The sequence below is a fragment of the Triticum urartu genome, chromosome 3, assembly GCF_003073215.2.
Source record: "Triticum urartu cultivar G1812 chromosome 3, Tu2.1, whole genome shotgun sequence".
Lineage (NCBI taxonomy): Eukaryota > Viridiplantae > Streptophyta > Magnoliopsida > Poales > Poaceae > Triticum > Triticum urartu.
In genome coordinates this window covers 317,824,651-317,839,307 of record NC_053024.1, presented here as the reverse complement: position 1 = coordinate 317,839,307, position 14,657 = coordinate 317,824,651, and the positions used below count along the sequence as shown (strand labels likewise).

At 47.0% G+C, this 14,657-nt stretch overlaps 1 protein-coding gene across 1 annotated transcript; it reads left to right on the top strand.

The window, feature by feature from the left end:
- The first annotated feature begins 1,518 nt into the window (after positions 1-1,518).
- On the top strand, positions 1,519-4,871 carry LOC125543914 (protein indeterminate-domain 7-like). The gene is made up of 3 exons (XM_048707412.1): positions 1,519-2,452; positions 2,611-3,010; positions 3,785-4,871. The coding sequence occupies exons 1-3, from the start codon at positions 2,266-2,268 to the stop codon at positions 4,623-4,625; spliced, it is 1,428 nt and encodes a 475-aa protein (XP_048563369.1). The 5' UTR covers positions 1,519-2,265; the 3' UTR covers positions 4,626-4,871.
- The last annotated feature ends 9,786 nt before the right edge of the window (positions 4,872-14,657 follow it).

The following is a 14,657-nucleotide window of genomic DNA, read 5'->3' as shown; positions in this document are numbered from 1 at the left end:
CGGGCTAGGGTTGCGTTGCCGCCGTCTGGCTTGAATATCCAGACTTGCTCCCTGAACCGGCATATGCCGCATCAGCGCCACACGACACGGAGTGAAGGAGGCGTCGTCGGACCAACGGCCGCTCCGTGTCCTCACGTGGGCCCTAGCGATCAGTCCATTATGGTGGACGCGCTCGTCCCATATCCATCCTAAATATGGATCGGGTATATAAGTGCGAGTCAGTCTGTGCGTTTGAACCAGATATGGAGCGTTCGATTGGGTGCGGTTTTTGCATCCCAACAATAACCCGGACATCCCGCCTGGACGTTTGGGGCAGGTAAGGGTTCTCTCGTTGTAGATGCTCTTAGATGCCAAGCCTGTATAATCATGGTGTTTCTCTATAATTATTGCTTAATCTGCCTGTTCTAGTTGACATGCACGTGTTAGCACAGAGAATCCAAGAAGAGTCCATCGTTCTGTGACGGTACTTCGCTGCATCTCACGGGATCAGAAAAACCGGAGTTTTTCCCTCAAGAAAAAGAACCGGGTTTTTTCCCTCAAGAAAAAACGGGTTTTCCCTCAAGAAAAAAAGAAACCTGGGTTTATTCCATGACCTAATTAGAAATTACTGCATCATTCTAACTTCATGATGATCTCCAATATGTATCTTCAAATTTCAAGCACATGTTAATACAATTGTGCATTTTATATTAAAAATAATATTTTCATGACAAATTTAGTGTTATTATGATATTATCATCGCTTTATCACTGTATAAATAATACAAATACGTTAGAAGTTTCTTTTTTTACCGTAGGTCATAGAAGCAAGCAAGCAAGCGGCAGGTCTCATGACCCATGTACATACTGGCCCGTGACATCAAGAGGATAGGATTTCTATTTGTGAATTATGAGCACCCATGATATGCATGCATGGGTCCAAGGTGACTCATCAAGAGAAAATAAAGAAGAAAAGGCAGATAAATCACATGGCATGGAGCTATGCATGTAGTATCATGCATGCATGCATGCATTGTGGTTGGTATACAAGTATACATATATACATATGTACCTATACATCACAGTATTATTTTTATCATGACCAACATGCATGCCCTGTAATTGACAAAAAAAAACAATTGTTAAACCTGGGAATCTATGTAATATATCCATCTAATCTAATTGTTGTGAGAGGATTGATGGTCTATGGTGTACCAACCGAGTGGGTGTACAGTACAGTAGTGATTACATAAAGAAAAGCAGGAATTCAGAGAGGGAGAGGGAGGACGAGAGAGGAAGTATATCTACTCTACATTTGTAAGACAAAGGAAAAGACAGAAAGCTCAACATCGGTGCAGCATTGCTCCCAGCGTGGTTCACAATGTTATATACAGTCCGTGATTTTAAAATAGTTTCCACTTCTACTACTGTACTTTATTATCATCATCTTAAATAAAGTATATAATTACAAGAAGGACAGAAGAGTTGCCTTGTATTTGTAATTTTATTTCAATTTTGCTCTTGCATTTGCCCCATAGGCCATAGCTAGAGAGAGCATGAAGGGAAGGGAAGGGAAGAAGGCTCAACTGCTGATTTGGTCAGGATTTTTCTTCTTTTTGGCCCCTAAAGCAAGGAAGCAGATAAAGGAGGGAGAGGAGGGGTTTGGTTTGGTCATTTGCTCAGCCTTCTTCTCCCCCTCCCCCTCCCCCTCCCTCTAGCCCCTATGGCTGCCAGCACTGTGGCCTCTCCTTTTTCTCTCTCATGGGGGCCGTCATCTTCCAGCTTGCATAGCTCCTGATCTCCGTTCCTCTCTCTCTCCCCCCTGCACTGCCAGCCAGCTCTTGAATCCTTGCTGTAGTGTTCTACGCTTGTACTGCTGCAGGGAAAGAAAGTAGAGAGAGAAACAAGAAGAAAGGAGAGAAGAGGGAAGGGAGAGAATCTGAATTTGCTTTCCAGTCATTGACCAACCCAACCCCAGTTTCCCCTTGTTTGTCCCCTTCCCCTCCATCCTTGATACCTGTGTTATTCCCTGAGCTGCCGCCGCCGCCGCCGCCTGAGGAGAGGGAGTGGCTCTCTGAACTCTCTCCTTTTGTCACTCCTGTCTTGCCTTGCCCCCATCCTGTTCCTCCTCCTCCTCCGTTCTTCAGTTAATGCCCCCTCTGTGGCAGCATCAAATTTATTGCCACCCCTTCCTTGGGCCTTGGCTAAGTTGTGTTTAGACTTTAGAGGGAGAGAGAGATAACCTAAGGCCTGAATCAAATCCCTAGCACTACAAGCTTGCCGCTTTATGTATCATCACCATCTTCAGCAGCAGCAGCAGCAGCAGCGTGGAGAAGCGGAAGCGGCAGATCAGGATCAGGACAGCAGCATGTCCAACCTCACCACCTCCGCCTCCGCTTCCGCCAACCCTCCTCCTCCTCCTCCCCCAACCCCGGCCTCCAACAAGCGCAAGCGAAGCCTACCCGGCAACCCCGGTAGGTCCTTGTCCTCGGTTTAATTTCTTGTTTGTTTTCTCACAATTCTAGTGACGACGTGTTGCTGGACTGGACTGATGCGCATGTCTGTATCTGGAGGATCGTTGCATGTTACTAATCTTTGTCCGCGCGTGTTTTTCATGGAAACGGAACCCAAGACCCAGAGTCGGAGGTGGTTGCGCTGTCTCCGGCGACGCTGATGGCGACGAACCGGTTCCTGTGTGAGATCTGCGGCAAGGGGTTCCAGCGCGACCAGAACCTGCAGCTGCACCGGCGCGGGCACAACCTGCCATGGAAGCTGAAGCAGCGCGGGAGCAAGGAGGTGGTGCGGAAGAAGGTGTACATCTGCCCGGAGGCGTCGTGCGTGCACCACGACCCGTCGCGCGCGCTGGGCGACCTCACCGGGATCAAGAAGCACTTCTTCCGCAAGCACGGCGAGAAGAAGTGGAAGTGCGACAAGTGCTCCAAGAAGTACGCCGTGCAGTCCGACTGGAAGGCGCACTCCAAGATCTGCGGCACCCGCGAGTACAAGTGCGACTGCGGGACCGTCTTCTCCAGGTTCTTATCCCTTTCTTCCAATCTCGATCCACCTCTTGTGCTTCTACTATGCTATGCTATGCATCATGAAAGCTTTCTTCCCTGCAGTCTTGCTGATTTCTCGTTACTATATATTCTTGTGCCTTGGCAACCTAACCTAGCGAGTGCACTGCCTACAAATTACTACTACAGAAAAATTCAAGTAGAGGATCGTCAACATTAATTAATCTGAGAGAAGGAAGGAACTCATTGTGATTTGCGTTGGCGAGTCAGGCCAGATGGGGCAACGAACGCAGAAGAAGCATGGACGGATGCAAAGATGGACCACTTTTACGGCCGGGGGTCCTCTTTCTTTTTGTTTCGGCCATGGATGAGATGAGATGAGCGGCTGTGCAGCTCGTGTGGAAGGAGAGGAGAGAGATGCTGTGATGATGATGAGGATCGAGCTTTGGGAGACGAGAATTCAGACATGTGAATCTCTTTGCAGAGCTGAGCTGCCTTTCCATCTCACTCCTCCTGCCTTAGCCTAATTGCCTATGCATGCTCACACTATTCTCTCCGTGCTGTCACTTCCATGCGTCCTCTCCTCCCTGATTCTCTCTCTCTCTCTCTCTCTCTCGGAGCTCACACCGCACGGCACGGCAGCGTCGCATGCCATATGACAACAAATGAACAAAGAATCAAATGAACAAAGAATCAGGGGAAAGTTTTAGCTTTACCTTTTCTCTTGCCCTTCCTTCTCGTGCTGCATTTCTTCTTCTGATGGCTTTCTTTGTTGCACTGCATTGCATGCAGGCGGGACAGCTTCATCACGCACCGGGCCTTCTGCGACGCGCTCACCGAGGAGAGCAACAAGGCCATCAGCGGGGGCGGCCTGCCACTGCCACCCATCGCGCACGCCCAGCACCACGCCATGCTCTATTCGCCGCACGATCTGATGCAGCAGCACCACCACCAGGAGCTCGCCGCGTTCCAGGACCACCAGCACCAGGTCATGCAGCAGCATTGCAACTTCGACGTGAAGCCGGAGATGCAGCCGTGGCCAACCATGCCCTACGACGACGTCCACCACCCGCTGCTGCAGCCGCTCTGCAGCGCCACCGCGCAGAGCTCCGCCACGTCCGTGCCGACGCCTACGCAGCAGCAGCTTCCCGCGGCAGCCGCGCACCTGTCGGCCACAGCGCTCCTACAGAAGGCGGCGCAGATGGGCGCCACCATCGGCGGGGCCGGCGCTGGCGGGGCGGGAGTGCACTACACCCAGATGGCCGGCTCGGCGACCAGCGCGACCGGCAGCGCCACGTTCGGGCTCGGCCTCTCGTGCCTCAGCAACCAGCAGATGATGAGCCTCGCCAGGACCGCCTCCCAGGGCCGGAGCGGCGAGGAAGGCGGCGCCTCGGGAGGGGCCAACGACGGCATGACCAGGGACTTCCTGGGGCTGCGCGCCTTCTCGCACCGCGACATCCTCGGCCTCGCCGGCTTTGACTCGTCGTGCATGGGCGCCGCCGTGAACACGGCCGGCAACAACACCAACATGGCTCCCTGCTACGAGCCACAGCAACAAGGACAGCCGCAGCCGCAGCCGCCGCAGCAGCAGAGCAGCAACGAGCCGTGGCATGGCATGGGTAGCCATAGCTAGCCATGATGATAGTTGCATGGTCGCTTCTGATCACCGCAGAGCACTGCTTGCTGCTACCCTCTAGATCAGCAAGGGGTGCGTTTTGAACTGGGTAATCTCTCTCTTTCTCTCTCTCTCTCTCGCACTCTCGTGATCTTGCAAGCTAAGCAAGCTTTGGAGTTTTTTGTGGGTAGAAGCCAACTGTAAGGTAAACTGGGATCAACGAAAAGCTACGTGAAAATAATACATGCATCCGTTCTCTCTCTCTCTCTCTCTCTCTCTCTCTCTCTCTCTCTCTCTCTCTCTCTCTCTGGCACTCAACAACTGGTCAGCTGCATTGCCTACGTACATATCTACTGTCTCCGTTTGCTGGGCAATATATCAGTGTGAAAACAGTCTTATATTTTGAGACAGAGAGAAGTACACACTCCCTCCGATCCATATGTAGTGCCTATAATATTTTTCAAAAATCAAACCTCGCAAATTTTTATTAAGTTTGTGAAGAACATTTACATCTAATACACCAAACATATATCACTAAATTCATCATAAGATGTAGTCTCATATTATGGTGGATATAGATAGTTTTCTCAATAAACTTAATTAGTTAAAGTATAAAAAATCTATATGCACTACATTATGAAATGGAGTGAGTACATGTCTCATGGCCACACACTACAAGTTTTATATTCTCTGACTTGGGTAAAAGAAAGTTTTCTCTATCTGACTAAGGTACACGTCGATCGGTATATGTATAAGGAAAATCCAGATATACACCCCCCTTTAATACTAAACCAGCAACATTTAATATGTAACAAAGGGAGTACTTTGATTCTTCAAAAAAAAAGGCGCAAAATATGTTTGACAATACTATTTTCAAGGGAAGAAGAAAGGTGTATTTGGGTGAACTGAACTGAACTGATTGTGCTGCTTGGTGGTCACTTGGGAGCTCTTGCTAGTTGCTACAAGAGCTAAAATGCGGCCTACGATGATATCTGTAGTTTATTGATGCATGCATACGGGGAGTGTGTGTGTACTGTGTCGTGCAATCAGTCGATGTACTGTACCCGGCTAGCTGTGCTGGCTACTGTTCGTCCGTGACAAGGTTTTGTCTGCAATTGGTCGTGGGCCGGCGCATTATTCCATGCTTGAAATAAAAGGAGAAACTTTATTTAGTTTCAGATTTTTTAAAGATAGAAACACACACCTAATTATTAAGACTATGCCTGCACATATCTTTGGCTCTTGGTACCATTCTTACGTAGCTATACATTTCTTCGATAAAGGGTGCTCTTTATTTACGAATTTCGTCATGAAATAACAAGTATTTTGCTATAATAAGTCACTTTTTTGCCCTCTAGAAACAACCCAAAAGGTCTTGCCAGTTCTTAGTGTATAAATTTTCCCGCAAAAAAGTGTATAAATTTGTTATCATTTTGCGAGCTGTGTAACTATTTAATTTCTAGTACAATTTATGGTATACACACTAGCACAGGTTGGTGAAGCATAACCCTAGCGCGAGGACACAAAATGAGTACCGACCCAACATCTGCATGACAAGGATGTACATTACCAATAAGAAAGAAAAAGAACCGTATATGAGTTAAAGCCGGACGAACGACCCACCGCAGCAAAACAGGCTAAACATCAACTACTAGCACTGTTGTTGACAACATTTAGATGACGAGAAGGTTACCCAACAACAACGCCTTCAACAAAGAAACAATGCATGAATGTCGTCGTTGCTGGACTAAAGCACATGGACCAGGATTATGAGCTTTCACCCACAAGACACACAATGTAAGCTCCAGACAGTGCCTTCAAGGGAGCATAAACCGTCGTTGTTGGGTACAACCAGTGAAGGCCAGGCCTAGAGTTTTCACCGCGAAACTCGAGAGCTGGTACTAGAAGAACACCACCATAAATGAAGCCCCATGTGTTGCTTCCACAAAAGAAGTCCTGCTACAGTGTCCCGATCAGCGTCGGAATAACAGATCAGAGTGAACACCAGCCTAGGACCACTATGATGCGGACAGACGCGAGCGTGGAGGAGCTCCTAGTCGAGGAGCTCGGGCTGCTCCTTGGCAGCTCGGACACAAGGCACTGTGGGGACGGGCGACTGTGGGTTGCGCGTGAGGATGGTTGGGGGCTCTCTGGCTGTCTGATCTGAGATCAGGTGGCTCAGATCGGCAACTGAAGCTGATTGATTAGCGTGGAAACGGAGGCAGGAGGTGGCGGTGGGAGGATTTTTAGGGAGTTTGTCTCTAATTTTTAGGGTTTTGCCCTGAAATAAAAGGTTGTGTGCCTTTTATATAAGTAGGGGTTTGGGCTAGTTATAGATGGGCTTTTGGACAAGGGTAACACAGGAACTGAAGCCCGGTTAGCAATTATATTTAAAAACAATTTATTATTTCATGGCTACTACACACCAATGGATACCAAGGGTGCACAACATGCGGCCGATAACAACGTCATTATTTGATCCACCTAAGTTGGTCAATGAGCTTATTATGTTGTCCATGGAGGATCGTGCGTGGATCTCTCAAGTTTTCCTGCCTACAGACGCTCAAGCAATTTTGTCCATCTGACTTTGCACAAGACAGTTCATTGATTTCTGGTCATGGGTACATGAGCGAAACAGTGCTCTTTCCATACGCTCGGCATACCGCATGCTGGTATCAACTAAACTCCGTCGAGAAGCATGATTGGAAGGTCGTGTTGACAACTCAAATTCCGAGGGAGAAATAAAACCATGGACGAAAATGTGGAAGATTGATGTTCCATTAAAAATAAAAATAAAACCTATGGAGGCTAGCGCAACAGTCCTTGCCAACTTCAGACTTGCTCAAACAGCGAAAGATGGCAGTACAATCAGAGTGTGGACTTTGTGGCTCTGAAGATTCATGGCGGCATTCTTTGATGGAGTGTAACATGGCACACTGCATTTAGGCATTAGAGGATGATGATCTGGTGGAAGTTATGATGCAGTGTAAAGAACCAGATGCAAAACGCTTATTTTCTCACTAATGGATTTTATACCGCATGAGAATTTCATGAAGATACTTGTAACACTATGGGTGATTTGGCATGCTCGAAGAAAGGCTATGCATGAGCATGTATTTAGGGGTCGTTAGTGGCGAATTAGTTTTTCAAGAATTGTCGAAAGTAGCTTTAGATTTGCAAACCCTTGAAGCAACATGAGCTGTTCAAATACCTCCGAGACAACACCACAGATGGACCCCGCCGCTTGTAGGAACTGCAAAAATTTGTGTTGATGGTGATGTGTCGCGCGATGCAATGGAAGGGACTTACAGCAGTTTGCAGGGATTCCACCGGGAAATATCTAGGCTTTTCGGCGACATAATGTCAAGGTGTGACTGACCCAGCATCATTGGAGGCTTTGGCTTGTCGAGAAGAGCTCTCACTTGCTCTCGACTTATCACTTACAGACATACAAATAGCTTCAAACTGTCAAGATGTGATCAAAGATATCCATGGAAATATGGGTGATCTACACTCGACCATTATTAAGGAGATCAATCTTACATCTTAGCAGTTCTCTCGCCGTTCCTTCATCTTTGAGGGAAGAGAAACTAATCTTGAGGCACATAGCCTCACTAAACATACTCTATGATAGGGGCAAAGGTGTCCCGTATTTCGATGAGATGGTAACTATCATTTTTGGTGAAGTAGACTTTGATGACCCGAATACGAACGCGCGAAGACGTCACGCCTTAGCAATCGCTAAACCAACTCCGACAGGTTATTGACCATGCTGGAGCACGATCAACCTGACCACGAGGGTCTATTTCCTTCATGCAAACGAAGAACAAGGAATAAACTGAGATTGCAATCTGAATATTGCAAATTTAAGAGGAAAGCTTTATGGATTAAGGTGGCGTTCTGAAACGTCTTGTCCTGGTCGTTGGACACAAATAAAGTACCCGTGTTGCATTATGACGAACTTTAATCTAAACAAAACCAAATTCTAAAACGATGCCCTAAGAGCCGTATTTATAGGGAGACGGAGGGGAATTTCGTCCCCCCTAGGCAAGGTGGGACTAAATTCTATCTTAAGTCATTTTCCCTATTAATATTGTTTCTAAAAACACGTTGGTAGTCGAGGATGCGGCGCACGCTTACGATGCCATGGCGTTCGAGTACCAGGGCGAATGGCCCAGCTCGACTTTGCTTGGCGCGCAAGTGAGATAGCGCCACATAACATGAGGATAGCCTCCAAGGCCGAGGAGTGGGAGCACCTGACGGCCGAGGCGCTCATCAGGGCCACTGAACGTCAAAGCACCGATCCCTTAGTGGAATGGTATCTTCGGGAGGATCCGCATCTGTACTCCATTAACGAGTCATCTGTACTCCATGCGATGCAATTCATTGACTCTTCTAATTTCCCGGAGTTATTCTCATATTCAATTCAAAGTTTGACGTAAGAATGAATTATAATCAGTCAGTTGGTTTCTCCAAGATCTTATAACCCTTTTCATTGTCGGCTCAATCGAAGACTTTTTCATTCTCCCAGAGTATCTCAACAATTCATGATGGTGTTTCTTATCGTAATTCTCAACATTTGAAGACCGAAGAAGAGTTTTTCCTCCAAATCCTATCCGTTCTCTCAGAGATGCGTAGTTCAAGCTTGTTGCCATCCTCTCATAATTATTTTCGATTGTGAGAATTCTTTTCACCTATCCGGAGCAATTCAAGAGTCTTTTCAGTTTGATTCTCCGAAGACCATCATTGCGGGTTTATTCATTCTCAGCTTTCAGCTCTCGTTCTCGAAATCATACCGGTGCATCATTCAAATATTATCTAATCAGCTCGTGATCTCTTTGTTCTCTTGTATCAAATTCCCTCAAGTATCTTCATTCGTTCTCTAATTCTTACCGGTGATTCACCCCTTTTACTTCGTCCGTTTTCAATTCTTATGGTGGTTTGGTCAAGATTATTCTTCCTTCATTTTCATATCAATTCATTCGTTGTTTCCAAATCCTACCGGTGGTTCGTTGAAGACCTTCCCAAGTTTGAGCTATATCTATCTTAATCCTTTCTACGAGAATAAGTAGTATGCCAATTCCGTTGCTTGTCATCAATTTATATTGGTGAAGGATAAGCATAATCTAATTCTTATTCTTGTTTCATCGAGTAAATTCAATTCCTTATTCCGGAGGTTCATCAAAGTTCTTGGTTTCAATTGCTCATCTTTCTTTTCCCGGAGTTCCAAGCTCTTTCAATTATATCTTTTCGTAACTTCATTTAATCATTCTAGGATTCTCCCGGAGTTCTTTTCAACTTTCCTTTCGTTTGATCATTCTTTTATTATCGGAGTTCTTTATGAAGGTTCTTCATGATGGTTCATAAAGGATTTAATTCCTTCTCGAACTGTTCATCGAGATTCTTTTCAGAGGAGTTCAAGCATTCTTCATCTTGCATTTCAAAGTGCAATTCTCTCTACCGTATCTTTTGAGGTGGTGTTATGCCATTGTTGATAATTTCCCTTCGTGTTTCATGATTCACAAGTTTTCAAGAGTGACATGTCTAAATCCATCATTTTCTCTTTGCTCAAGTCTTCTTCTCAACCAATCAATCTCTTCTTTGGAGTTATCTTGGGTTATATTTCACCTTAAGCCTTCCCTAAGGATTGTTGCTATTATGGTGCTTATAAATGACCCAAGTTCTTCATTTATCTTCCCGGTGAAATAAGTTCTCGTCTCCTTGTTGATATCAATCCAATCTGTTGTTTTTCGTTAGTGGCAGAATTTCACCTCAAGTTTTTGAGATGTTTTCCATAAGGCCACAACAAGCTTATCCTTTCGTTGTTGATAATCCAACAACTCTGTTCTAGCATCTTGTGTAAGCGTGCTCTTTTCAGATCTTGTTTTCGTCCATTCAGTAAACATTTCTTTCATTTCTTCCAGAGGCATTGTGATGTTGCACTCTTCGACCCATCATCCCATTTGTTGTCAAAGATCATGTTATTTACTTTTGCTTATCCATTCAACCGGAGTGTTGTGCCCTCTTTTCAATTTCTTCCCATTCTGTCAAGTTTTGCCTCCCTTCTCAACCGGAGTGCTGTCTGAAATCTTTCTTACCTCTTGTGCCATTCTTTCAACAGTTCCGGAGGCAATGTGTTGTTGATTTCATCAAGTGTCCGCTCATATTGTCAAGTTCATGTTGAATTCTTTCCATTTACAGTCGGAGTGCTGCCCAAATTACATCATTCTTTTTCCTTCTCTATCTTGTTAACCGGAGTGTTGTCGTAATTGATTCTTATCGTTCCATTATACATCTCTTTTCAACCGGAGTGTTGTCCGAATTTGGTCTCCCTTGTTCCTCTTTTCTAACGGAGTGTTTTCAACTTTGTTCATCCTCGTTGAATTCTTTATTTCAATTTTTTCAACCTCGCTAGGTTCTTTGGTTTCACTCGTTTGTCAAAGAAGCAACTTAGATTCACCTCTTCTCTTCCTCTTCCTTTTCCCTCCGGTGCCATGCTAGATCTCGGGACGAGATCCTCTCGTAGTGGTGGAGTGTTGTAACGCCCTGAGACCGATGCGCCAGGTGTCTTCCAGTTATTCGATATTTGTTGCCATGATCGGATGAGTGTCATTGTCATATTTTGCTTCATGCATCATGTTCATCATTTGGTTATATTGCATTGCCATGCCCATCGTTGTCATGTTGCATTTGTGTCTCTTGTATTTTTTGCATTCTTATAATCATCATGTGCATTGTCATATTCATGCATGTCACATCGTTGGATGCTCCATGTATGATCATGCATCATCACCCCCTCCTTCCTTCTTCTTTCTTTCATTTTGGCAAGTGACCTTTTCCCCTCCTCGAGAAATGTTCATTCTTTTCCTGATGCTAGTTCACCATGCCTAAACCCTCTCTGTCAAATTTAAGATCCTTTGGAGTTGTTTTGGTTAGGTTCAAAATGCCTCAAGTTTGAATCATATTTAAACTTGTTTTATTTTTCTACCTCTAAAAATGCCCAAACCAATTTTATCAAATAGGGCATGTATTCAGGGTCATGAGGATATTTTTATATTTCTCATACACCTCTTCTTTTCCCTTGTGCTTTTCTCTTTATTTTCTCCTTGAAGAAAATTAGAGAAAAAGGAAACAACAGCTTTAGGCCAGCCGCAGCCCACTTGGACCTCTTCATCCGCGTCGGCCCACCTAAGCCCCCCTCTCTACTAGGCCGGCCCTTTAGGCCCACCTATTCCTAACCTAACCCTCTCCTTGGCCCGACCCCCATCTCCCTCGTCTCCCTCCAGGCCGCCACCAGCACCCGCACGCACGTGCACGCCCGATCCCCTCTTCTCTCTCCCATCGCCATGGCCTGGCGCCCATGCCTCGGCTGCTTCGTAGCCCGTAGCCGCCAGCCTCCCATGCCTTCGCCGGCCGGTCCGCCTCAGCCACCTCCTCCCGCTCGCGCCTCCCCCTCGTCAACCCCCGTCGCCCGAGCGTCCAAGGAGAGGAGCTCCTCGAGCACCCGCTCACGCCACCGGCTACCTCTTCTGCTTCACCACCTCGCGTCGCGCCCCCAAGCTCCTCGCCATCTCTGCCTCTTGCTGAGCGCCGCCTTCATTTGCTGGTGCCCCATCCTCGCCGGACCTCCCCTTCGTCCATGGCCTCCACCGTCAGACCAACCATGGCCATGGCATCGTTCCCCGCGCGACAGCCCTGCAGCTGCTCCGTCCGGCGAACCTCTCCACCGCGCGCCTGCAGCCAAGCAGTCATCCTTGGGATCCGCGAGCAGCAGCTCCGAAGCGCTCCAGCAGCCCGAGGCTATAGCAACAGTCATTCAAGCGTGTCGGGCTCCCGAGCGCCTCCTCCCGCCGGCCCGGCGTGCAGCCGCAGCGACCACATCGTCCCTCGTGCTGCCTCCTTGGCTTCCATGTGGACCCTGTGGCCAAGACCCCAAGACGCAGCCCCGACATCCTGTACCCGTGCCGCACCCCCAGGACATGCATGCCATGTTCGTCGTAATGGACAACCTCGACGTCCCATTTGACCACCATGAAAAAGAGCAATTTTGGACCGGCAAGTACCACGACACGGTGACCCATGGACACCAAGTACCACGATGTCGATGCCCCCCCCCAAGTTCGGCTAAACGGAGATGCCAAGTACCCCTACGCGCGAAGATGCTAAGACCGTTTCGGGATTCACCAAGTACCTCTACCGATGACTCGAACATCTACGAAAACGTCTTCCACTACCGTCGCCGAGATCGCGAGTACCTCTACCGACAACCTCGGAACGTGTACGACGACCGTTGTCGAAGACCCGTACCTCTACCGCTTCCCGAACATGAACCAGTACTTCCCTCGACGAACCGTGAACGTCTACTTCCTCTATTTTGCACCGAACCCGAACCCCTCCGAGAATGCACACTTCAAAGGTATAACCGCCGAGATGTCCTTCCGAGAACGAATGCTTGCGATGCATGAGATGCTCGTGTTTCCACCATGTCACAATTTGTCGCTTGCATGCCCCTCCTCGTTTGCCATGCCGTCGACCCGTGGGAACCCGGTTCCCGGGAGCACCCCACCATCCTTGCATGACACACTCACACCTACTTCCTTTTGCACCGGTATCTTCGTGAGCTACCGTATCATCAGAGTGTTGTTGTGGAACCATTTCCGTTGTCGTTGCCGTGGCACCCCTCTTGTTTTCCGCCACGATGACAAATGCTTCATAAGATGCTCATGTTAACATTTTCATATAACTTGCATAAAACTTGCACATGCCATCCACATCATGATAATAACATTTAAAATGTTTAAAATTGTTGTTTGCATTAAATTGCTAAATGCATATGGGGATTTACCGAATTTGTTGTTTGTTATATCCGGCCCCATTTAACTTGTTTAGATAGTATAGTTTTGTTATGCTTCACCTCTTGCCATGTTAACCAACATTTAATATTGTTGAGTACCTAACCGGGAGTGAACTAAATAATTGATGTGGTCTTCCGTCAATATGCAACTCGTTGCATATTGAGCATCACTTAATTTGTTGTTTTGTTTGTGCTCTTTGCCATGCCATGCATATTTAAACCGGACATGCATCATACTTGATTGTGCATCATGCCAGGATTATGTGATGGTTGTTTACCATGTTGTTTGCTTCTTTCCGGTGTTGCTTCTTCGGGTTAGTTCCGATTACGTCGCGTTTGTGAGGATTCGTTCGACTATGTCCGTTTGTCTTCTTCATGGACTTGTTCTTCTTCCTTGCGGGTTCTCAGGCAAGATGACCATACCCTCGAAATCACTTCTATCTTTGCTTGCTAGTTGTTTGTTCTATTGCTATGTCGCGATACCTACCACTTGCTATATCATGCCTCCCATATTGCCCTGTCAAGCCTCTAACCCACCTTTCCTAGCAAACCGTTGTTTGGCTATGTTGCCGCTTTGCTCAGCCCCTCTTATAGCGTTGTTAGTTGCAGGTGAAGATGAAGTTTGTTCCTTGTTGGAACATGGATTTTGTTGGGATATCACAATATCTCTTATTTAATTAATGCATCTATATACTTGGTAAAGGGTGGAAGGCTCGGCCTTATGCCTGGTGTTTTGTTCCACTCTTGCCGCCCTAGTTTCCGTCATACCGGTGTTATGTTCCTTGATTTTGCGTTCCTTACACGGTTGGGTGTTATGGGAACCCCTTGATAGTTTGCTTTGAATAAAACTCCTCTAGCAAGGCCCAACCTTGGTTTTACCATTTGCCTCACCACCACCTATTTTTTCCCCTTGGGGTCGCTCTCTCGATGGTCATCTTTATTTTAAGCCCCCCCGGGCCAATGCTTGTCTAAGTGTTGGTCCGAACTAGAGTCCTTTGCAGTGCCACCTCGGGGAAACTTGAGGGTTGGTTTTAGTTGTACGGAGCGCTCATCCGGTATTGCCCTGAGAACGAGATATCTGCAGCTCCTATCGGGATGTCGGCGCATCGGGCGGTCTTGCTGCTCTTGTTTTACCATTGTCGAAATGTCTTGTAACCGGGATTCCAAGTCTGATCGGGTCTTCCTGGGAGAAGGAA